Below are 25,344 nucleotides of genomic sequence, written 5' to 3'. Positions count from 1 at the left end.
AGCATAACATTAATTTACAAGAGACCAACAAAATTAGGTTAAAAAAAGAAAAAGCCAATCAATAGGCATAAACATGCCATCCCGCTGGAAGAATTAAAATACAGAGAATTGCATTACACTACTTGCATACACAGCAGCTTGGACAGACCTTATCCTGATGGTGTTTTTGTCCTTTGGACCAGCCAGACATGGGAAAGCTGTGCTTGGGGCAGGTTGATAATATTTTCTTGCATGGCCCAAGCTCAACAGCATTAGCTCAAAAAAAAAAGAAAAGAAAAAAAAAAACCTGCCACAATTCAGTTATAAGCTCTCTTTAATAGCGGCCATACAAGCTGGTCCTGAATAACAGTTCCTCAAACTTCTTGCACATGACAGACTAAGTCTATATCTGCTTAGCCCCGTCTCTTAAGGAGAAGCCGAGAGATACTGGTTAAAACACAATTTTGCATATACCAAGGGCTATTAGAAACACTTTGTGTTCCTTATGCTTCATTCTTCATCTACTATGCAAGTCAAAAGTTTCAACCAGTAATAGCAATAATGATTGCTTCAAGAGTACTAAGCTTAGGGGAGTCAGCAAGGCAAAGCATGGGGATGTCTAGTTGAGGATGCCATAAGTTCTAACCACCATGTAGAACTACTGCTCAAGATCCAACGTTGTGTAGCACTGGGAGATAAGCACATGCCTTGCTCCAAAAGCTGCTCAGGAAGGTAATATGCACTACTTCTACTACAATAAGTAGCGTTAAAAAAAAAAAAAAAGTTGTTAAAGACATGGAAGCCACTTCCAGCAATCCAGCCAACCTCTTTAACGAGCAGCAAGTACAGATATCTGCTATAGTTTCTACATCAATGTCCAGTGTGACCCAATTACTCACAGCATGCTGCATGCGCACAGCCTCCAGAGGGTAGTCTCCTTTTGCAGTCTCCCCTGATAGCATGATGCAGTCTGCTCCATCTAGAACAGCATTCGCTACATCACTACCCTCTGCACGGGTTGGCCTTGGCTTCTTTATCATACTCTCCAACATCTGAGAATATATATTAAAAAAAAAAAAAAAGTATGAACTAGTACAGCCTTTTAAAAATAGGTTTAAATATTAAAAGAATGTGTGAAGCAGGCCCTAACACCATGTCGGCTCTATTAGGTACCACAGTATAAGTGAATCTTGGTTGGACCAGTTTGATGTTCAAACTTGAACTGCTATTGTTACACGCAAGTAGAAGAAAATGCTGCAGAATGCTTAGCAAAGTGCTTCCAAAACTGTCAGGGCCCCAGATGGCGTCACAAAAGCCATCTTAGAGGTCATGACATGGGTGGACCCTCATCACTAGGCTCTGCCACTGGACAGAGCTCTGCTTTCTGTGGCCACAGAAAGATTGATAACCACTGGCTTAGCGTGACTAAACTAATACAACTTTTGCTTCCTGGTAGCAAATGATCTTGACAGGCTGGGAAAAGGTGGAAGTCATAGGTGGCTGAACCATTCCCAACCTGGTATGGAATTATCAGAAGAAAAAAACCTCAAGCCAAAGTAGTAGAAAACAGATATGCCAGCTATCTCTAGATTAGGCCTACTGGGGAAAAATTACTATTAAAGTTTACTGTATTACAGTTTTGGGTACTGAAGTAAAGAGCTTTGGGTACTGAAGTAAGGTGCTGATCAGTACCTGAGTGGCACAGATAACTGGTTTTCCAGCTCGGTTGCAGCGTCCAATCATCATCTTTTGAGCAAGGAAGACTTTTTCAGCTGGGATTTCAATGCCTAGATCCCCTCGGGCTACCATGATACCATCACTGGCCTCCAGGATCTCATCAAACCTAAGGCAGAAAGAAAACAAGCTATTTCTTCCAATCTATGCAGGATTTATTTTATTTCCCTTGCTCATTTCTACTCTCTCCCTACTTGAATACCAAGCTCTTTAGGACTCATATCATTAAGCACAAGTTTATGCAGAAGGCTGTGTAAACTTTTGATTCAAGTGTACTACTTTAAAAAGGAAGCATCATGATACCATATGGAAAATGTATGCAAGACTTGATAGCACACAAATGTCATGGGTAAAGATTTTGGTAAATCAAAGCTGAAGAATACTCATAACAGATATTCTCTGTTTACGCTTCCTTAAAACAAATGCTCTACCCCACACCCTCAAAACTGCAGAGGGGCAGTTTTAAGACTCAAAGTTGGTATTACAAGATCTCTCCTTGTGCCTACGCGGTTCAATAAATTTGTCCCCATTAGTCCTGGGGTCGATACCATACATCTTTGCCGATGTACAGATTTTAATGCCCTTAGTCTGTATATGCTCCTTCATGGCAGTCAGAGCCAAACTGTTCCAGTTAGACTTGGTTTTAACTAACAAATTACAGCTTAACATTCAGAAGTGGAAAGAGAAAGGTAATGGGACTTGATATACCTATCTTTCTGTGGTTATAATTAAAGTATTTTATATATTATATACAGGTACTTATTTTGTATCTGGGGCAATGGAGGGTTAAGTGACTTGCCCAGAGTCACAAGGAGCTGCAGTGGGAATTGAACCCTGTTGCTGCTACTATTACTAATTTCTATAGTGCTACTAGACGTACGCAGCGCTGTACACTTGGAACATGAAAACACAGTCCCTGCTCGACAGCTTACAATCTAATTAGGACAAGAGATAAGGGAATATTAAAAGTGAGGATGATAAAATAAGGGTTCTGAACAAGTGAATAAGGGTTAGGAGTTTTGAAAAAAGCATCGAAAAGGTGGGTTTTTAGCTTAGATTTGAAGACGGCCAGAGATGGAGCTTGACATACCGGCTCTGGAAGTCTATTCCAGGCATATGGTGCAGCAAGATCCTGTTACCCAGGATCAAAGTCCGCTGTACTGACCACTAGGCTTACTCCTCCACAGAAGATGCGCCTCCACAGTTTCCTATATTGCTAGATTCCAATTTTGGAGATACTACATTACAGATCAGTGATACCATTACTAGGAATCATATTGAACTGTTACCATCTCAAACAATAACAAAAATAACCAAAAAGAAGTCTGGTTATCCCTCTAACGATTAAGAAAGTATACAAGAGGGGCACATTGGGCTGGAATGACTTGCCTTTTACCTTCTGCAAACACAAAACAGAACACCTTATATATATTCTATCCTATTCTACTGTCAAGTGAGAACTATAATATTGAAATATTGTCACCTTTTATATCTACACTCATTTGCCAAAAATTCCTTTGTTTGCTTTTTTATGTTTCAACACTGACAACATTCAGTACAGAAATCTCTGCCTGCGTTCCAAATATCCAGTAATACAATCCAAACCAGATAAATAAACAGTGTGCTACTGACTGTCATCAAGATTTTCATATCTCCCTCCCACCCTCCCTCATTGCATAAATTCAATCATCTTTATTCACACAATCAATGATCACCAGCAGATATCATTTGCCATGACAAACATTAGCCATTGCCCGTTGTCGTGTATTGCCTGACGATCTGGAGCATGAACTCCTTATATGTGCAATTCCTACACTAGCTAGCACTATTCACAAAGATGACCTACTGCCATATCTACTACCCCTCCCCTCTTCCACTCCCTCCCACCCCCTACTCCCCTCCCCCATTCCCCCCCCCCCCCTAAACTGAGCATCACAGGCATTCAATCACACAGTCTTATCTGAACATGTGCTTGGATTTAAGAGTCTATTTTTTGCTTTCAGTTTTAGGGTATCCCAAAATTTTGCCCAGATTTTCTCCAGAGTCTTTCCCTCCCTTGAGAATAAATCTAACTCCACATCCCTCCAATCTCAGAAGTTCGATCATCTGTGTCCTCCAGACTCCAAGAGAAGGAGCCTTGCTCTCACGCCAGTGCAGCAGGATGACCTTTTTTCCAAATCACTACCACTCTGTGCAAAAATGGAGTAAGTCCCAGAAGAACGGGCTTTGTGCATTTATATATCCCAAAGAGTAGCAATGGTTGTCTCTGTATTGTACCACAGCCCCAACAGTGCTTAACTTCAGCCAGTACGTTGGACCAAAACTGAATGACCTTAGGGCAAAGCCAAAACATATGTCCAAGTCCTGCGAGAGAATGTCCACATCTGGGGCAAGCCCCAGTACTACCAAATCCTGCTTTAAATGCCCTTGCTGGTGAGATGTACAACCTCAGCACAAACTTGTATTGAAACTCCCAATAACGGGTATAGACAGAGGTGCGCTGTGAGGAGGATATAAAGGACTGCAGCACCTCCTCCAACACCTCCACTGCCAGATCCGCTGTCCAAACCTTCGCTCTACCACAGTAATCAATGTCTTCTGTCGTATCCTGAAGAAATCTATGATGGAATCTCAGACACTACATTCTGGGCCCCTAATGTCAATGCTGTGTTCAAAGTGTCTTGTACGTCCTCACTCAGATTAATCCACCCCAGCACTATCATATAATGTTGAATCTGTAAGTATGCAAAATGATCAGTCCCTGGCAGACTAAATTCCTGTTGCAGTTCCAAGAAAGGCCACGCCCTGCCATCATCCGTAAGTAGTTGATTCAGATAACAAATCCCTTTCGCTCGCCAACGAGCAAAGGTCACCGATGAAGATCCCTCAGGAAAATCCAGATTATGATGTAAAGGCAAAAAAGGTGTCACTGTCCATTTGAAACAGTGCCTTTTGCAAAGCCATTTCTAGGCCGCTCTCGCCGACAGAACCAAAGGATTATTCCCCAATATAGACACTATACCCCTGCCTGATGCATGCAACCACCAACCCAAGTGCACAGTGAGAGAGAGAGAGAGAGAGAGAGAGAGAGAGAGACCGCTCAATTTGTATGGCCGAGAAGTCCTGGAGCCCAGTCAGCCAGTCTCTTATATGCCTCATCGCACTTGCTACTGTCAGATACCTTATATTGAGTAGGCCCATCCCTCCGTGCGCCCTCGGTTTTTGTATGATGTACAGGGGTAGCCTGGGTTTCTTCCCGCTCCATAAAAATGTCTGTATCATCCTACCCAAGGCCCTTTCCTCCCTCCTTCTGAGGTATAATGGTAACATCTGTAACCGGTAAAGCCATTTTGGTACTATCATCACGTTTATTAGGCCAATACGTCCTGACAGGGTAAGTGGGCATGCCCCCCATAGTTGCAATAAATCTTCGAGTATCGGCCAGTACTGGAAGCACATTTGCTTCATATAACCTTCCTAAATCTGCAGGTATAACCACTCCCAGGTATCTTATCTGTCCCTCCGCCCATTGTAGAGGAAATGTGTCCCCCTAGTCGCGCCGCAACCCCGAGTCTAATGGCAGCGCCAGTGACTTCGCGAGGTTCAGCCGAAAACCAGACAACCATATCTGTCTATGGTCTGGAGGAGGTGTTCCAATGAAGTCTTTGGATTACCCAGCAGCAGCAACAGGTCATCAGCATAGGCCAACACCTTTATCTTATGTCTGTGAAATCTTATCCCTTGTATTTTCTCATGCGTGCGAATCTCACATAACAGCGGCTCCAATGCTAATAAAAATAACAGCGGGGATAGTGGGCAACCCTGTCTTGTCCCTTTCCTGATGTCAAACCCCTCTGTTCTAATCCCATTAACCAACACCATGGCACGTGGCTCAAAATATAACGTGCAGATAGCCTGCATGAACCACTTCAGGAGTCCTACCCATCGTAATGTTTCAAACAAAAAGGGCCACAGCACCCAGTCGAATGCCCGTTCTGCATCGAGACTCACTGCCATCCTTTGTGATTTAGTGTCAGGGTCTGCTAACATGGCCAAAATGAATTTGCGCACATTTATAACTGACTGGCGCCCCCGGACAAACCCAGTCTGTTCTTCTTTCACTAACTGTGGCATCAGCGGCGCCAACCTATCCGCCAGGATCCACGACAAAAGCTTAGCTTCTACATTAATCAGCGAAATTGGCCTGTAGGAACTAGGGTGCAGTGAATCTCTCCCTTTCTTTGGTATCAAACTTATAAGGGCCGTGTTTGCATGCAGAGGGAATCGCCCAGTCTCTATTACTGTATTAAGATATTCCATTAGGGGTCCTAGTATCTGTGATTTCAACAGCTTATAAAATTCACCAGAGAGGCCATCGGGCCCCGGTGCCGAATGCAGTTTTAATGCTCCTATAGCTTTTTGGAGCTCCTTAGCCCCTATCATCTTATTTAAAGAGGCCAGGTGGTCTGGTGCAATCTTCCCCGTGTGTACTGCCTGCAAATAGGTTCTTATATCCCCTCTTTCATCTGTCCCAGCTTCCTCTCCCCTATAGAGGTCCGCAAAGTGCTGGCAAAATATCTGTGCTATCTCCTCAGGAAGCTTTGTGATCTCTCCTGTGCACCTATATATCGCTGCTATTTAATGAGGCTTCCGAGTACCTTTAACTAATCTTGCCAGCATCCCTCCTGTCTTGTCCCCATATTTATATAGCCTGTATTTCCTGTATAATAGAGAACTAGCTGTGCTTTCCTGAAGTAAACTATTTAATGCTGTTGGTGTGGAGGTGAGAAGTTCATAATTCTGTTGCATTGGTCGTCTGCCGCACTGTCTCCTTATCCCCCTAAGTTTCTTTTCCAACTCTACAATTCCTTGTGATATACGTCTATTCCTTTGGCTAACTTAGCACCGCTTTAGCGGTAGACCAAAATAAGAGTGGGTCTTCTATGTGGTCCTGATTGTGTAATTGAAACTCTTCCCACTTCATCTGTAAGTACTCTAAATTCTGTAGAAGAGAACAAGTAAGATGGGAAACTCCACCCTGGGGATTGTTGGAAGTATGCCATTGGTTCTAAATCTATCCAGATAAGGGAGTGGTCCGAGATCTCTTCCGGACCTATTGTCGCTCCTATTACCTTTTGAAACAGATCTGGGGAAGTTAAGATAGAGTCTAAACTGGACTGTGAGTGATGTGCCCTAGAAGTATATGTGTAATCTCTCTCTTCCCCATGAAGTAGCCTCCAGGGATCCAACAGCCCTGCCTTCTGACAGAATAAATCTAAGAGAGACACTTCTGCCGCAGATCCCGGCTGCAAATGACTGGATCTGTCCAGGTCCGAGTCTATCACTTGATTCATATCTCCTGCTATCACCAAAGGAAGGGCTGAATATGCCTGGGACTGAACCAATAACTGAGCATAAAAATGTTTAGCTGATTTGTTAGGGCCATAGGCCGACACCAGGAGAAACTCTTTCCCTTGTAAGGTGACTTGAATTCCCACATACCTCCCTTCATCGTCTTTAAATGCCAGTCTCGCAATGCACTTCATTGATTTATGAATCAGTATTGCTATTCCTCCCCGCCTGCCTGCCGCTGGTGAGTAAAACACCTCCCCCACCCATCCTCTTTTTAATTTCTCATGTTCTTCCCCTGAGAGCCTAGTCTCCTGCAAGCAAGCCACTCCCACCCTGTGACATTTAAGAGCTGATAGTATCTTAGTTCTCTTAATTGGGGAGGTAATTCCACACACATTCCAAGAGATCAACCGTGTATTACCCATCTATCCATGATCCTTATCTCTGCTAAGATGAAAGTCCACCAAACCACCGCATCTCCGGGACTCCCAGCCTGGCCCCAGAGACCTCTCTCTCCCACTGTGTGTCCATTCTGTGAATACCTCATCCACCTCATTCGTTCCCCCATCTGCTTCGTTAGTCTTTGAGCAAAGTAATCTCACATCACAGTTGAATACCTGTCTTTCCCCTCCCCTGTAACTCCTTCCCCCCACCCTATCCCTCCCTCCCGATCTAACCCCAAAATTCCCTCCTAATGCCCTTCCCCCAGACATATCTTACTCAGTACAGAAGCCACGGACAAACCGCCGTGGGACCCCCACCCCCAGAATTACAGTCTTTCAACATTCTAACAGTGGTTGCTGAATAATACCTTATAACAAACAGCTCATTAAACTTTTTACCATCACAGCATTGATCAGTCCGCTTCCATTAACTTGTTATCCATCAGCAGTTTCTTGGCCTCCGCGATTGTATTACAGGTCTGCCAGCGGTCTTGGATACAGAGTCTTAGCCTAGCAGGGAATTGCAGTGCAAATTTGCTTTTTTTCTCTACTAACATGGAGCACTGAGGATGAAACTTTTTCCGTTGCTCCTGCACTGCTAGCGTGTGATCCGGAAAAATCACAATCTTCTGACCTTCATATTGTAGAGATTCCCTCCGAAGCTTAAACCCCTGGAGGATCTCTGATCTGTGCTTATAGTTTAAAATCTTCGCCACGACGACGCATGGCCTGTTGGTTGCCTCCACCTTGCGCCCCACCCGGTGCGCGTGGCCCACCCGGTACGCGCGTTCTACCACCAAGTCGCCACTTGAATCTGTGAGGGCCAGCTCCTTCGCCAACCAACTTTCGAGCCAGAGCCCTAAGTTCTTTTCCGGTAATTGCTCCGGAAGGACCACGATTCGCACATTATTGCGTCTCGAACGTCCCTCCTGTATAAAAATTAAATTAAACACTCCAGATCCTCCAGCTTGTCCTTCTGGGCTTGCAATTGTCGTTAAAGATCTCTCAGATCGGGGGCATACCCACGTGCATCATCCTCCAGCGCCGACATGCGCGTTTCCAAGTCATTCGTTCGGGTCCCCAAACCATCTAACGTAACTTGAAATTATCCAGCTTATTTAAAGCGGTCCATTTTGGGTCCCACGCTCTCTCAATCGCGGCGGTAAGTTGTATCATTTGTTGATCAGTGAAACCCGTATCATTTGTTGATCAGTGAAACCCGACGGCATCACTTCACTCGAGGCGGCCTCCGCCATCTTCCCCTCTGAGGTACTTGCTTTTAGTTTCTTTTTTGCAGATTTCTGCGCCATTCCGATCGGCAATTTGCTGAGATATTTGTCCATAGACAATTACAAATTCACTCTGTCAAATGTCAGTCCAGCAACCAAAAAAATTAATCAATCCAGGGGTGGAAGTCCCGAAGCCAAAGCAACCCACGTCTGCCTAGTTCATAGCGTCACGTGACCCCTTTGTTTGCTTTTAAGAAAGGTGAAAACCATAAAGCTATTCTGGTTCCATCTTTAAGGTCTTTGAAAAAAACAAGGGCCAACCAGATGGACATTGTAGTATTTGTGCCTCTTCCTTCCCAGGCACAATTGAACATGTTCAAAGTAACAATTAAAAAATCTCTTAAGTCAAACTTCGAGTGGCCTATGCACTCTGGTATCTGTGCCAGTTGGTTTACGCAGAGAAAATGAAGACCTTTAAAATCTAGACTTAATTTGCATCATCAAAATCTTACAGCTCCTACTGTGTCACACTGCTTGCAGTTTGCACATAGTTTCAATGATCTACTGTTTTGTATGACAGAAGCATTTAAACTATTTCTCCTTGGGGGTGAGCTCACTGTTCACCTATTCCACAAAGGAAAACCATGGATTGAATCATATGGAACCTGTTGGTTTGAACAGGGAGTTGGACTGGGGGACTATGTAGAACAAAGGTTTTCAGGCACATTCTGTGTGTCATTCTTCTTACATAACCCTGTGTATGTTAAAGTTGGTTGTGCATAACATTTTACCCAGAAACCAGGTGTAGCCAGCCCGCCCAATTGGAAGGGTGGGGGGGGGGAACACGATTCCTTCTCCTCCTCCCCCACATTACATACCTTTACTGGCAGGGATGCCGAATCCCCACCTGCTAAAGAAATGAAGTGCCCGAGCCTCTCCCCACCTCCATGTGCTGCTTCTGTAATGTGGACGTCAGCAGTGTGCCTCCAGCTGCTGACTCCAGGACTCCAAGCATGCACAAGAAATACTAGCATTAGCAGCAGGAGGCACACCGCTGCTGCAGATTTCCACATTACAGAAGCAGCACAAGGAGAGGAGCGGCTCGGGCACTGCATTTCTTTGGTTGGTAGAGCTTTGGTATCCCTGCCAGCCATTTAAAGGAGTGCTGCATGTTTGGAGAAGGCCTGGGTCCAGGCCCCCCTCCCCAGTTACATTACTACCAGGAATGCTGATCTGAAGTTTCTTCATATACTCAAACTCCTCTGCAAATACTACTACACATTTCTAAAGCGCTACTAGGGTTACGCAGCGCTGTACAATTTAACACGGAAGGACAGTCCCTGCTCAAGGAGCTTACAATCTAAAAGACAAGTGTACAATCTAAAAGACAAGTGTAGAGTCAATCTGATAGGGCATACTATATTTCTCGAAAGGTTAGGTGCTGAAAGCAGCATTGAAGAGGTGAGTTTTAAGCAGAGATTTGAAGATGTGTAGGGAGGGGGCTTGGCGTAGGGGTTGAGGAAGACTGTTCCAGGCATAGGGTGAGGCAAGGCAGAATGAGCGGAGCCTGGAGTTGGCAGTGGTGGAGAAGGGTACTGAAAGGAGGGATTTGTCCTGTGAGCGGAGGTTACGGGCGGGAAAATAGGGGGAGATGAGGGTAGAGAGGTAGTGAGGAACCGCAGACCGGGTGCATTTGTAGGTAAGGAGGAGAAGCTTGAATTGTATGCGGTATCTGATTGGAAGCCAGTGAAGTGACTTGAGGAGAGGGGTGATATGAGTATATCAGTTCTGGCGGAATATAAGACGTGCGGCAGCGTTCTGAACGGATTGAAGGGGGGATAGATGGCTAAGGGGGAGGCCGGTGAGAAGTAAGTTGCAGTAGTCAAGGCGAGAGGTAATGAGAGCATGGACAGGAGTTTGGGTGGTGTGCTCATAGTAACATAGTAGATGACGGCAGAAAAAGACCTGCACGGTCCATCCAGTCTGCCCAACAAGACAACTTGTGTGTGCTACTTTTGTGTATACCCTACTTTTGATTTGTACCTGTGCTCTTCAGGGCACAGACCGTATAAGTCTGCCCAGCACTAGCCCTGCCTCCCAACCACCAGTCCCGCCTCCCAACCACCGGCTCTGGCACAGACCGCATAAGTCTGCCCAGCACTATCCCCGCCTCCCACCACCGGCTCTGGCACAGACCGTATAAGTCTGCCCAGCGCTATCCCTGCCTCCCAACCTCCAATCCCGCCTCCCACCACTGGCTCTGGCACAGACCATATAAGTCTGCCCCACACTATCCCCGCCTCCCAACCTCCAGCCCCACCTCCCACTACCGGGTGGTGTGCTCAGAGAGGAAAGGGCGAATTTTGCTGATGTTGAAGAGGAAGAAGCGACAGGTCTTGGCAGTCTGTTGGATATGCACAGAGGAGAGGGAGGAGTCGAAGATGACTCCGAGGTTGCGGGCAGATGGGACGGGGAGGATGACTTATCAACTGAGATAGAGAGTGGAGGAAGAGGAGAAGTGAGTTTAGGTGGAAAGACGAGGAGCTCGGTTTTGAACATGTTCAGCTTCAGGTGGCAGTTGGACATCCAGGCAGCAATGTCGGATAAGCAGGCCGATACCTTGGCCTGGGTCTCCGTGGTGATGTCTGGTGTGGAGAGATATAGCTGGGTGTCATCAGCATAAAGATGATACTGAAAACCATGAGATGAGATCAGTGAGCCTAGGAAAGAGGTGTAGATTGAGAAGAGAAGGGGTCCAAGGACAGATCCCTGGGGAACGCCAACAGATAGTGGGATGGGAGTGGAGGAAGACCCATAAGAGTGTACTCTGAAGGTGCGGTGGGAGAGTTAAGAGGAGAACCAGGAGAGGACAGAGCCTTGGAACCCAAAAGAGGACAGTGTGGCAAGAAGTAAATCATGATTGACAGTGTCAAACGTAGCGGATAGATCGAGGAGGATGAGGATGGAATAGTGGCCTCTGGATTTGGCGAGGAGCAGGTCGTTGCAGACTTTACAGAGTGCTGTTTGTCGAGTGTAGAGGGTGAAAACCGGATTGAAGTGGATCGAGGATGGCATGAGGAGAGAAAATCAAGGCAGCGACTGTGAACGGCGCGCTCAAGTATTTTGGAGAGGAAGGGTAGGAGAGGTGTGACTACAGCGTGCTTGAAGGTGTCAGGGACAGTTGCAGTGGAGAGAGAAAGGTTAAGGATGCGACAGATGGAGGGGGTGACAGTATGGGAGATGGTGTTAAGTAGGTTGGTGGGGATGGGATCGGAGGAGGAAAGAAGGCGGGAGGTTTCATCCTCGGTGATCTCAGGAAAGGAGGAGAAAGAGGCCATGGTTGGTTGGTTGTTGGATGGGGCTACAGGCTGAAGAGGTGGTGGCAGCTTGGTAGTGAACTCAAGGTTGATCTTTTGCACCTTGTCGCAGAAGTAGTCAGCCAGTGATTGAGGAGAGAGTGAAGGGGGAGTGGGAGTGGGGGGCACTTTGAGGAGGGCGTTAAGGGTGGTGAAGAGACAACGAGGGTTGGAGCTGAGAGAATTGGGTGTAAATAGTCCTGTTTTGCAAGGAATAGGGAGGAATGGGAGGAGGATAGCATGAATTTGTAGTGAAGGAAGTCTGAATGGGTACAGGTGGTGGTTAAAGTTGGACGGGGCGGGGGGGGGGGGGGTGAAGTGTAAATGTGATCAGGTGATGATCAGAGAGAGGGAGAGCAGAAGCGTGGAAATTGGAGGGTGAGCCGGAGGAGGAGAGGACGAGGTCAAGACAATGGCCGTCACGGTGAGTAGGGGTGGTGGAGCACAGCTGGAGGTTGAAGGAGGATGTTAGGGTGAGGAACTTTGTGAAGGCATGATTGCCAGCTAAGTAGGTTTCTGTGATATTTCCATTTTTAATTTTTTTTAATTAGTGACTTTTGCTTGAAGTTATTGCTCTTTTAAACTTCAATCTTTATATGACAACGCTCTTTTTAATGATTTAAACTAGACTTGCTTTTCTGAAGCAGGCTGTGAAAACTAAGGCTGTTATACCTATTCTGCATGCTGTTTTAGATTAACTTGTAACTGTTTTCAATTTGTATTTTGCATTTATCTTATTACTTTAATTTTTAGGGCCCCATTTTGATTAAAATTTGTAATTGTGATAGTATGTTCCCCCACCCCACCTACTTGTGATTCAGGACAAGTCACTCAACCCCCCACTGCTCAATCACAAGGAGCTGCTGGGGGGGGGGGGGGGGGGGGCGGCTTCAATCCAGTGGTTCCCAAACCAGATCCAGGAGGCACCCCAGCCAGTCAGGTTTTCAGGATATTCACAATGAATATTCATGAGATTTGCATGCAGTGGAGGCAGTGCAAGCAAATCTCAAATATTCATTGTGGATATTGTAAAAGTTTTATTGGCTGTGGTGCCTCCAGGATCAGGTTTGGGAACCACTGCTTTAAATCACCCAATTAAATCACGATTGAAATGCAGCGCTAGTTCAAATCCCTAGAAGCAGGCATCTCTGCTGCAACATCTTTTACATGTCTACTTAACCTGTTTGATATGTAGGTATCGGGTGTGTGAACTTATACTTGCTTTAGTGCTGTTATACCGATAGTGACTGCTGTTTTTACATGATTATTTTTGACTGGTTTTGCGATATTTACACATACGAGGTGACGGGTTTTTACTTATTCTATAGGGGACTCCCTGATGATTATGCTGCTTATGATTATGATGTTTATACTGCTGATGCTGATTACGATGATTACAATATCAATATTCATATTGACCTCAGCAACCGAGTAGGAGGTGAAGGGTTTTCACTTGTTCTATAGGGGACAAAAGATTACGAAGTACGAGAGGTGACATACACATACAAGGTGAAGGGTTTTCACTTGTTCTATAGGGGTCAAATGATAGAGTAAAGGCTGTGTTCTGAAACAGGTGTTTCCCTATGAGGCCTTTAACCTGTTTAATATTTCTCTGCCGATAGCTTCTTAAAATTAAAAACAAATTGAAAAATTGAAATGCTTCAAGTAAAATTTAAGATATTTTTCAACATCAGATTTTTCTCAATTTATCTTGTTACTGGTTATGTACCCCCCCTTCCCTTTTTACAAAGTCACACTAGCGGCTGCCACACAGCAATGCCAACACAGCGGCTTTGTAAGGGGGTGGGGTCAGTTTGGGAGAGACTGGAGGAAAAAAAAAAAAAAAAAAAAAAAAAAAGATAGGGCAAAACAATTTTCTAGGGACAATTGTATTAGTATGTGATCAGGCCCTTATTCTGTAAGCCCTTTGGGGACACGAAGTCTACTGTACCCAAATGCATACATTGGGCTACCAAAGAAAGGTATCAGCTAAACTTCAAGAAAAGCAAAATTCTACAAATTGTTCTGGGTATGATAAATTAGCATCGAATATTGAAGCCTCATTAAACTTTTGCAGTCTAAAAATATTTAACTATGCAAACCAAGAATTATATCATTCTAAGAAACTAACATTTTATGCAAGCGTTAATGCATCAATATAAAATAGTAAATCCAGCACTAGATTAAGAGACCAATAGAAACAGTGTAAATGAGGACCTATTTATGGGATATGTTTGTTGTTAAAAAAAAAAAATAAAAATAAATTTCAGCATGATAGTATACTAGGCACTAAACGTCAATAAAGACCATGCTTTAAGGCAGTGTTTACTAGTCTGGTCCTTGCCAGTCAGGTTTTCAGGATATCCACAATGAATATGCAAGAGACTGATCTACATACACTGCCTCCATTGTATGCAAGTCTTTCATGCATATTCATTGTGGATATCCTGAAAACCTGACTGGCAAGGGGGTGCCCCAGGACCAACTTGGGAAACACTGATCTAGTACACAGATGTGTTGTCTCCAGAAAGACTCAAAACCCTGAAGATTTTCCACTCTTCCTAATATATTGTGTTAAACCAGTCCTCCTATACTTACCTGCGGACACCTTCGTGGTTCTCTATCTTACTGATTATCTTAATGTTTGCCCCTTTCTCTCCCAAGACTTTTCTGACAGCGTGGACATCTGAGGCCTTGCGGATGAAGGAGGCAAAGACCATGTCTACACCTTGTTCTACACCAAATTTCAAGTCCTGGATGTCTTTCTCAGAGACGGCAGGAAGGTCCACAGCAGCACCAGGCAAGTTCACGCCCTTCTTACTTCCTAAAGAGCCACCATTTTCCACTTCGGTGATACAGTAATCAGCACCTATAAAAATGAAGGCAGTTCCCAAAGTTAATGGGTACATCATGATCCAGAAAAATCAAATTGCTCAAACTGAAATGGATGTGAACTCAAGCTATAAAAAAAAGGCAATAAGTCATTGCTGATGTGTGAAAATGAGATTGACATTTTTGAACAGCATCTATACCTCCACAGCCATTTTAAAGTTATCTGGAGATGGTGAATCAATGAGTTGCAAGATAGCATTATGCTAATTAGAAGCCCTTGTTGGGCTGTTTTGAACGATATATTCATCTAACTCTAAAATTACACACAGTATAAGAACTTTCATATTTCAAATTCCAGACAGTGAATTTATACATATAGGATTCTATGCTACTTTAACTATAAGTGCCGAGTTTCTGAAGCTGCTTGGATTTATCATGAGTGGGGTTTTTTTTAACCTGTGCTTGAATGAGGCTGCTTTGCGACATGAATACATCAGTTGCTTGCTATTTTTCAGAGGTTTTGCTCCACTTATTTTTTTGAAAATATTGTCCCTAGCACTTCTGCATAACAATGCTGATTTGAGCAATGTTTGATTTTCAGAGTGGTTACTTGTTCTCTATAGATATTTTTGGAATCCAGGACCAAGTATCAGCCTGCCTGCCATTGCTGCCTGGATGTCTCACCGTCATCTGAAACTAAACACAACCAAGACTGAGCTTATCTTTTCCCCCTAAACCCACCTCTCTTCCCCCATTCTCCATCTCTGTGGTTAACTCTCATCCTCTCCGTCTATCAGCTTATAACCTTGGGGGTCATCTCTGACTCCTCTTTCTCTGCACACATCCAAACAGGCTGCTAAAACCTGTGTCTCTTACATGATCAAGTGTACAACACTGCTTATGTCTAGTAGCGCTATAGAAATTAGTAGTATAGCACGACACCACATTCTTTACCATTAATTCTGCTCTTCTCACTTATTCACTAAGAGCCCCTACTATGTTGTCCCTTCCACACAGCTTTTACCGTTATGTTCAGGCTAATATGCATGTGAACAAACAGACATGCTGTATAGGGCAACAAATGATTGCTAATAAAAATCACTGCACAGAGATAGTACATAAGTAATGCCACACTGGGAAAAGACCAAGGGTCCATCGAGCCCAGCATCCTGTCCATGACAGCGGCTAATCCAGGCCAAGGGCACCTGGCAAGCTTCCCAAACGTACAAACATTCTATACATGTTATTCCTGGAATTGTGGATTTTTCCCAAGTCCATTTAGTAGTGGTTTATGGACTTGTCCTTTAGGAAACCGTCTAATCCCTTTTTAAACTCTGCCAAGCTAACTGTCTTCACCACGTTCTCCGGCAACGAATTCCAGAGTTTAATTATGCGTTGGGTGAAGAAAACTTTTCTCCAATTTGTTTTAAATTTACTACACTGTAGTTTCATCGCATGCCCCCTACTCCTATCATTTTTGGAAAGCGTGAACAGAGCATTTTTGGAAAGCGTGAACAGATGCTTCACATCCACCTGTTCCACTCCACTCATTAGTTTATATACCTTTATCATGTCTCCCCCTCAGCTGTCTTCTCCAAGCTGAAAAGCCCTAGCCTCCTTAGTCTTTCTTCATAGGGAAGTCGTCCCATCCCCGCTATCATTTTAGTCGCCCTTCGCTGCACCTTTTCCAATTCTACTACATCTTTCTTGAGATGCGGCGACCAGAACTGAACACAATACTCACGGTGCGGTCGCACCATGAATCGATACAACAGCATTATAACATCCTCACACCTGTTTTCCATTCCTTTCCTAATACCCAACATTCTATTCGCTTTCCTAGCCGCAGCAGCACACTGAGCAGAAGGTTTCAGTGTATTATCGACGACGACACCCAGATCCCTTTCTTGGTCCGTAAACCTTCATAGGAGCTGGTCAAGCTACAGTGGAATCCAGTCTGATGCTGAAGTTACCAGTGGAGTCTTTGGATTTGGTGTTAGGAGAAGTTCTTTTCAACAGTCTGAAGACAGACTACACCCTTTTGTAAATGGCAAACCTGAGCTAGGGCAGAGGAGATTTTTAGATCTTAGATCATGTCTTAATAGCACAAGGTGAGTTATAGTAGGTACTTTCCTGTTCATGAAAAATGAAGATACATACCTGTAGCAGGTATTCTCAGAGGACAGCAGGCTGATTGTTCTCACAATTGGGTCGTCGTCCGCGACGGCCCAGGAGGACCAGCAAAAACTTGCATGGCAAAACAAAGAATTCGAGAATGCTCCGTGCATATGTGAACGGCTTCAGCCCGTGACGCGAGCGTGCCCTCTTCAGTTTAATAAAAAGCAAAATAGAGAACTGGAACAACTCCAAAGGGGAGGAGGGTGGGTTTGTAAGAACAATCAGCCTGCTGTCCTCAGAGAATACCTGCTACAGGTATGTATCTTCACTTTCTCCGAGAACAAGCAGGCTGCTTGTTCTCACAATTGGGGTATCCCTAGCCCCCAGTCTCACTTAACACAATAAGCATTGGTCAATAGGGCCTCGCAACAGCGAGGACATAACATAGATTGACCTGAAAAGGAACACAACCAAGTGAGAGTGCAGCCTGGAACAGAACAGAAATGGGCCTAGGAGGGTGGACTTGGATTCTAAACCCCGAACAGATTCTGCAGCAGCGACTACCCAAACCGACTGTCGCATCAGGTATCCTGCTGAAGGCAGTAGTGAGATGTGAATGTGTGGACGGATGACCATGTTGCAGCCTTGCAAATCTCTTCAATAGAAGCTGACTTCAACTGAGCCACTGACGCAGCCATGGCTCTTACATTATGAGCCATGACATGGCCCTCTAGAGTCAGGCCAGCTTGGGCATAAGTAAAGGATATGCAAACCGGTAGCCAATTAGAGATTGTGCGTGTGCGTTTTCCGATGGCAACTCCCCTCCTGTTGGGATCAAAAGAAATGAACAACTGGGTGGTCTATAGGGCTTTGTCCGCTCCACGTAAAAGGCCAATGCTCTCTTACAGTCCAAGGTGTGCAACTTGTCTTCACCACGGCAGGTATGTGGACAGGGAAATAATGTTGGCAAGACAACTGACTGGTTCAGATGGAACTCAAACACCACCTTCGGCAAGAACTTAGGATGAGTGCGGAGGACTACTCTCTTATGATGAAACTGGATATAAGGTGCATGCACTACCAGGGCTTGGAGCTCACTGACTCTACGAGCTGAAGTAACAGCCACCAAGAAAATGACCTTCCAGGTCAAGTACTTCAGATGGCAGGAATTCAGTGGCTCAAAAGGAGCTTTCATCAGCTGGGTGAGAACGACATTGAGATCCCATGACACTGGTGGAGGCCTTGACAGGGGGCTTTGACAAAAGCAAACCTCTCAGGAAGCGAACAACTAAAGGCTGTCCAGAGATAGGCTTACCCTCTACATGTTGATAAGCACTAATTGCACTAAGGTGAACTCTTACGGAGTTGGTCTTAAGACCAGACTCTGATGTGTAGAAAGTATTCAAGCAGGGTCCGTGTAGGACAAGAAACAGGATCTAGGGCCTTGCTGTCACACCAGACGGCAAACCTCCTCCATTTGAAAGAATAACACTTTTTTGTGGAATCTTTCCTGGAAGCAAGACTCAGGAGACACCTTCTGAAAGACCCAAGGAGGCAATTTCTAACCTCTCAACATCCAGGCCGTGAGAGCCAGAGATTGGAGGTTGGGATGTAGAAGTGACCCCTCGTTCTGTGTAATGAGGGTTGGAAAACACTCCAATCTCCACGGTTCTTCGGAGGACAACTCCAGAAGAAGAGGGAACCAGATCTGACGAGGCCAAAAAGGAGCAATCAGGATCATTGTTCCCCAGTCTTGCTTGAGTTTCAGCAAAGTCTTCCCTACTAGAGGTATGGAAGGATACGCATACAAAAGGCCCGTCTCCCAATGTAGGAGAAAAGCATCCGACGCTAGTCTGTCGTGGGCCTGAAGTCTGGAATAGAATTGAGGGACTTTGTGATTGATCCGAGTGGCAAAAAGATCCACCGAGGGGTGCCCCACTCTCGAAAGATCTTGTGGACAATGGCCATGTTTAGCTACCACTCGTGAGGTTGCATAATCTGCTCAACCTGTCGGCCAGACTGTTTACTCCTGCCAGATACGTGGCCTGGAGAAACATGCCGTGATGGTGCACCCAAAGCCACATCCGGACGGCTTCCTGACACAGAGGGCGAGATCCAGTGCCCCCCCCCCCCCCCCCCCCCCCGCTTGTTGGTGTAATACACAGCAACCTGATTGTCTGAATCAGAATGATTTGGTTGGACAGCCGATCTCTGAAAGCCTTGAGAGCGTTCCAGATCGCTCGTAATTCCAGAAGGTTGATCTGAAGATCCTTTTCCTGAAAGGATCAAGCTCCTTGAGTGTGAAGTCCATCTACATGAGCTCCCCCACCCTAGGTGGGATGCACCCGTCAGCACTTTGTGCAGCTGAGGAATTTGGAATGGACGTCCCAAGGTCAAATTGGATCGAATGGTCCACCACTGAAGGGAACTGCAAAAGTCGGTGGAGAGATGGATCACATCCTGTAGATCCCCTGTGGCCTGGCACCACTGGGAAGCTAGGGTCCATTGAGCTGATCTCATATGTAGGTGTGCCATGAAAGTTACATGAACTGTGGAAGCCACGTGCCCTAAGAGTCTCAACATTTGCCGAGCTGTGATCTGTTAAGACGCTCGAGCCAAGGACACTAGGGCCAGGAAATTGTCTGCCCTTGCCTGGGGAAGATAAGCTTGAGATGTCCATGTGTCCAACAGAGCTCCAATGAACTCCAATTTCTGAACCGGGACAAGGTGGAACTTGGGATAATTGATTACGAACCCCAGTCGTTCTAGCACTCGAATAGTCATCCGCATGGACTGTAGAGTGCCTGCCTCCGAGGTGCTCATCACCAGCCAATCATCGAGATAAGGGAACACATGCACTCCTAGTCTGCGTAGTGATGCAGCACTTTCTGAAAACCCTGGGCACAGACGCGAGACCAAAGAGCAGTACACAGTACTGAAAGTGCCGAGTTCCCAACCGAAATCAAAGATACCTCCTGTGAGCTGGGAGTATCGAGATGTGTGTATAGGCATCCTTTAAGTCCAGAGAGCATAGCCAATCGTCGTTTTCTTGAATCATGGGAAGAAGGGTGCCCAGGGAAACCATCCTGAACTTTTCTCGGAATAGGAATTTGTTCAGGGCCCTTAGGTCTAGGATGGGACGCATCCCCCCTGTTTTCTTTTGCACAAGGAAGTACCTGGAATAGAATCCCAGCCCTTCTTCCCCTGGTGGTATGAGTTTGACCACATTGGCCTTTAGAAGGGCGGAGAGTTTCTCTGCAATTACCTGCTTGTGCTGGGAGGTGAAGGACTGAGTTCCTGGTGGGCAATTTGGAGGCCTGGATTCCAGATTGAGAGCATATCTTAACTGGACTATTTGAAGAACCCACCTGAGGTTATAAGAGGCCACCTTTGGTGAAAAAATATCAACCTCCCCCCGACCGGCACGGACACTTTTTCTGAGGCTATGCTGCACTGGAGCCAGTCAAAAGCCCGTTCCTTGCTTTTGCTGGGGAGTCCTAGGGGCCTTAGGCTTACGCCGTTGACGGGAACGAGCGTGCTGGGACTGAGCCTGGACAGGCTGCCGAGAAGCAGGAGTGTACCTACGCCTATTATAGGAATAGGGAACACTCTCTTCCCTCCAAAAAACCTCCTAGATTAGGTGGTAGCAGAAGACGCCCGGCGGGAGAATCCATACCATCATGATCCTTTTTGACCTGATCGATCATGTCCTCTACTTTTTCTCCAAAATGATTATCCCCCCGGCAAGGAACATCCGCCATTCGCTGCTGGGTCTTATGATCCAGGTCATAGACACGCAGCCATGAGAGTCTGCGTATCACTATACCTTGAGCAGCTACTCGGGATGCCACATCAAAAGTGTAAGTACCCCAGGCCAGGATATTTGCGACACCTTCTGCTGCCTGACCACCTGGTGAAAAAGTTTAGTGAGCTCCAGAGAAAGTGCTTCAACCAAACTAGACACAGTTGCCTCACCGAGTTCCACAAGTGGATGCTCATGTAGAGCTGGTATGTTTGGATCTTGGCTGCGAGCATAGCGGCCTGATACGTTTTTCTCCCAAAAGAATCCAAGGTCCTAGAATCTCTGCCTGGGGCACTGAGGCATAGTCGCTAGTACTCTTGGCTCTTCTGAGAGCAGAGTCCACCACCATGGAATCGTGAGGAAGTTGGGCCTTCACCATTAGATTGGAGGAGTGGCCTAGTGGTTAGGGTGGTGGACTTTGGTCCTGGGGAATTGAGGGAGTGAGTGATTCCCGGCACAGGCAGCTCCTTGTGACTCTGGGCAAGACTTAACCCTCCATTGCTCCATGTAAGCCGCATTGAGCCTGCCATGAGTGGGAAAGAGCGGGGTACAAATGTAACAAAAATAAAAAAAGTTACCGGTTCTCCATGGACTCTGTATTGGGACTTGGATTTTTTGGGAACCACTGGATTAGAAAGAGGGAACCACCAATTTCGCATAAGAACTTCCCTGAGTGTATTATGCAAGGGGGCCGTTGCAACCTCAGCAGGCGGAGAAGGATAATCCAAGACCTCGAGCATCTCGGCCCTGGGCTCATCCACAACCTCCATAGGGAAGGGAACATTCCCGAACAAAGGATGAGAAAGAAAGACTCTCAGGTGGAGACATTCTTCTTTTGATTGGTGGAGTAGGATCAGAGGGAACCCCATATGACGTTTCCTCTGAAAAGTATCTGGGGTCTTCCTCCTCTTCCCACAAACGCTCATCATCTGTATAGGAGAATAGCTCTCTAAACAGCAGCCCGAACCTGTCTCAACGTCAAGGAATGACAACCTCATTGGGGATGTCGAGAAGTCGACCCCTGCCTGGACTCCGGCAAAGCTTCCTCCATCGACGTCGAGGGGGAATCAACCCGGGTGGCGGCCGACACTGATACCGCAAGCAGCACCGAGGACAGGGACCTCACCACAGGCGATGGCCCAGATGCCGCTTCCGCAGTCAGTACAGAAGGTGCAAGCACCCCCAACATCGAAGCAGACTGGTGCAGCAATCCCTCCAGCAGCTCTGGAAGAAGGGCCCTGATGCACTCGTCAAGAGCTTTCATCGGAAAAGGCTGGGGGGGGGGGGGGGGCTCGAGTGCTGGTACCAGGCTGCCAGATGACCGACGCATCGGCACATCCTGTATGGAGGGTGAGCGATCCTCCCGGCGCCGACGCTTCTCGGGTGTCAACTCCCTCAGCTCCCGGTACCATGCATGGAAGGAGAACGATGACGGTGCTTCTTAGCCTTCATTCGACGCCCATCATCGAGACTCCTCAGTACCGAAGAGGAGGACGTGGAATCCTCACGCCTCCTCGGGGCCGGGTCCGACGAAGGTCGGTCCCGGGGGGGCCTGCATTGCAGTAGGCCTCGAGATAGCATGGCCCACTCAATGCTTCGCTGCTCCCAACGCGATGCGGTCGTTCGTCAGCCATTACCTGCGCTCTCAATGTTGATGCTTCCCTCGACGTCGATGCTGCCGACCTCAGTACAGATGTCGACGCAGACGTCAAAGGACCGGACCAATCCGCAAAGAGCTTCTCACGTTGAGCCTCCTGAGACACTTGGGTCCATTTCTTCATTAAAGAGCACAGCTTACATGCAGTTGGCAGACGGTCGGGTCCAAGGCACTGGAGACACCACACGTGGGGGTCGGTACCAGAGATTGTCCAGTTGCAGCAAGTACAACGCTTGAAGCTGCTGGGAGTCCTCGATGACATGGCCAGAAAAACAGTGGCTGCGAAATTAAAAGACTTGATTGTGCCAAATGAAAAAGGCACAAAAAAGGAAAAAATGAGCTGGCCGAGCAGCCTAAAGGGCGGCCACGACGAAAAAGAAAGGAAACAAGAAAATTTTTTTTTTCTTTTTTAACATCTGAAAAAACTAGTAAGAAGTCAAAAAAGAGAATTAAAAGGGGGTGATAAAACGCTAACCAGTCTCCTGTCCGAAAAACTGAGTACCATCGAGAAATGTGTAACAAGATGCAGACAGAAAAAAAAAAAACTGAAGAGGGCACGCTCGCGTCACGGGCAGGAAGCCGTTCGCGCATGCACGGAGTGTTCGGCCCATGCGACGGAGCGAGACTTGTTTTGCTATACAAGTCTTTACCGGTCTCCAGGGCCATCGCAGACAACGACCCAATTGTGAGAACAAGCAGCCTGCTTGTCCTCTGAGAAGGCTTACTTCCATATAATTGGAAACATAGTAAATGATGGTAGATAAAGACCTGAACAATCCATCCAGTCTGCCCAACAGTCACACTGATTCATGATTAAAATCAACATTAATGAATTATATTCTTTATCACAAGTCTTTTTTTGGAGTTTCTGGGACACAGATCATAGAAGTCTGCCTGGCTCTGTCCTTATGTTCCACCTACTGGAGTTGGCATCAAAGCTCACACCAGCCAATATTCAAGAATTAAAAAAAAAAAAGTTTGAGGGATATAAAAGCTTCATACTTATGAAATGAAGTTGGTACACCAAGTGTTCACAGCAACTGAGAATCAACTCAGTATTAAGTTGTAAATTTGGGTTTTGAGAAGTTGGGAGGAGAGATTGACGTATGATGCAATATGGATTGTATATAGAGATTTGTTATGTATTAAGGATGGAAGACTACAAATTTAATCTAGATGTGCATGATGAAATCAATTCAGATAACCGGTATGTGTGTGTTAAATGGACTGAATTTAAGAGAGAATGAATAGTCACGTGCGAGGAAAGAAAAAAAAAATGCAAAAAATAGTCTGGAACAAGACTGCAAGGTGAAAACTAGATGAAAATGATTCTACCCTCCCCAAGTCTTTTTCCATAGACACTGAAAAGGACAATCTTGATGAACCAGGCCCAATAGTGTTATTACTATTTAAACCCATTAAGTAGGGGCTTTTCTGAAAAAGCATTCTACACCGTGTGGAGTTCGACTTGCTTTGAGTCTTAATTTGGTCTCACTGCAGTCAAAGATTTTACATAATTTATTGTTTTTAGGATTCAAGTGCAGAAATTTAACATTTGCTGTCTATTGAAGTCAATATGAAACTGTTCTGTGATGTGGTAGTATCCCCATAAACTGTAAATATATACTATTTGAACATTAACAAAAAACGAATAGTTCAGTACTCAAATCACACCTTTCTCCTTAACAAGTAGGGAAATGAGACCATCATCAACGTAAATTTTACTGCCGGGTCCCACAACTTTGGTGAGGTTCTTGTAGTCTACCCACAGGATATTCTCATCACATTTCTCCTGATAAGCATCATCCAGGGTCACTTTCAGCTTTGCTCCCTTCTTCAGCTCCACCTCAGCTGTACCACTCTGCAAATAAAAATTAAAAAAAAAAAAAAAAAAAAAAGTGTTGACCATCAACTTAAACCTCAGCTATGTCACAGAGCTGGTAAATGAACTAAACACACCCAAAAACCCAATGGAACCCTTGGGCTATCCTTTACTAAAATAGCAGATATTTCATCGATTATAGAAAAGCATTACTTATTTGCCCATCTATGTAGTCAAAGTAATGGTTAGATAAAGAGGTAGCAAAAAAACATGCACTTACTCCCTTAATGAGTCCAGTTCGGATCTCAGGTCCCTTTGTATCCAAGGCAACAGCCACAGGCCTGTAGAGAATGGGATTTGAAGCAAAACTTTCTGTGGCTTCTCGCACATTCTTGATTGTGCCTTCATGGTACTGTCAAGATTTAATAGAAGAAAAAAAATTGTTACCGTCCTCTCACTATAATCTTTCTGTACTCCCTCTCACTACATATTTTCCCAGACTAAGATAGTGTTTTCTTAAGTTTGGAGAAAGATGAACTCACTAGTGGGAAGGCTACTCTGGAATAAACTGTGCCACCACATATATTTGTAGGTTGAAGTGTAGTTGGGCTTCATGTTGAAGGTTGGGGAGAATATAGCTATACCAACAGTATAATGAACATAGCTAGCTTAAAAAAAAAAAAAAAAAAAAAAAAAAACACTAAGTAGAGCTGCATGTTATCATGACTAATGCAAAGACTAACAGTGTTAGTTGCGATTAATTTTTTTAAATTACCCTCTCTTCCTCCAATTCACAGTCCAGAATCTCAACCCAGGTCTTCTTAGTTACAACTGTAGTACTCAGGGTGCCTAGGTTTATATAGTAAAAACTAGGTAAAGTAAATAGAGTACCTAGTTTTAAAAGTAAAACTAGGTACCTGAAAACTAGGTTGCCAACATTACCTCCCACTACTGGAAAGTTCTAACAGAACAGTAAAACACTTGACAAAAGTGGGTAAGTACAATGAATACTTAATACAA

The 25,344-nt window shown here is 45.4% G+C and overlaps 1 protein-coding gene across 3 annotated transcripts in view; it reads right to left on the bottom strand.

Moving 5' to 3' along the window:
• Nucleotides 1–25,344, bottom strand: part of PKM (pyruvate kinase M1/2) — a 107,651-nt gene that overhangs the window by 26,935 nt on the left and 55,372 nt on the right. For all 3 annotated transcript variants that reach the window (XM_030187784.1, XM_030187776.1, XM_030187767.1), the window contains exons 4-8: nucleotides 24,605–24,736; nucleotides 24,177–24,363; nucleotides 14,692–14,962; nucleotides 1,672–1,822; nucleotides 879–1,031 (exon numbers count right to left, since the gene is read on the bottom strand). In XM_030187784.1, coding sequence (XP_030043644.1) covers nucleotides 879–1,031; nucleotides 1,672–1,822; nucleotides 14,692–14,962; nucleotides 24,177–24,363; nucleotides 24,605–24,736 — 894 coding nt within the window. The remainder of the gene's footprint in view (nucleotides 1–878; nucleotides 1,032–1,671; nucleotides 1,823–14,691; nucleotides 14,963–24,176; nucleotides 24,364–24,604; nucleotides 24,737–25,344) is intronic.

Source organism: Microcaecilia unicolor, chromosome 1 (assembly GCF_901765095.1).
Source record: "Microcaecilia unicolor chromosome 1, aMicUni1.1, whole genome shotgun sequence".
Classification (NCBI taxonomy): Eukaryota; Metazoa; Chordata; class Amphibia; order Gymnophiona; family Siphonopidae; genus Microcaecilia; species Microcaecilia unicolor.
The sequence above is the reverse complement of the archived record's forward strand: the minus strand, read 5'-3'. Positions and strand labels throughout refer to the sequence as shown.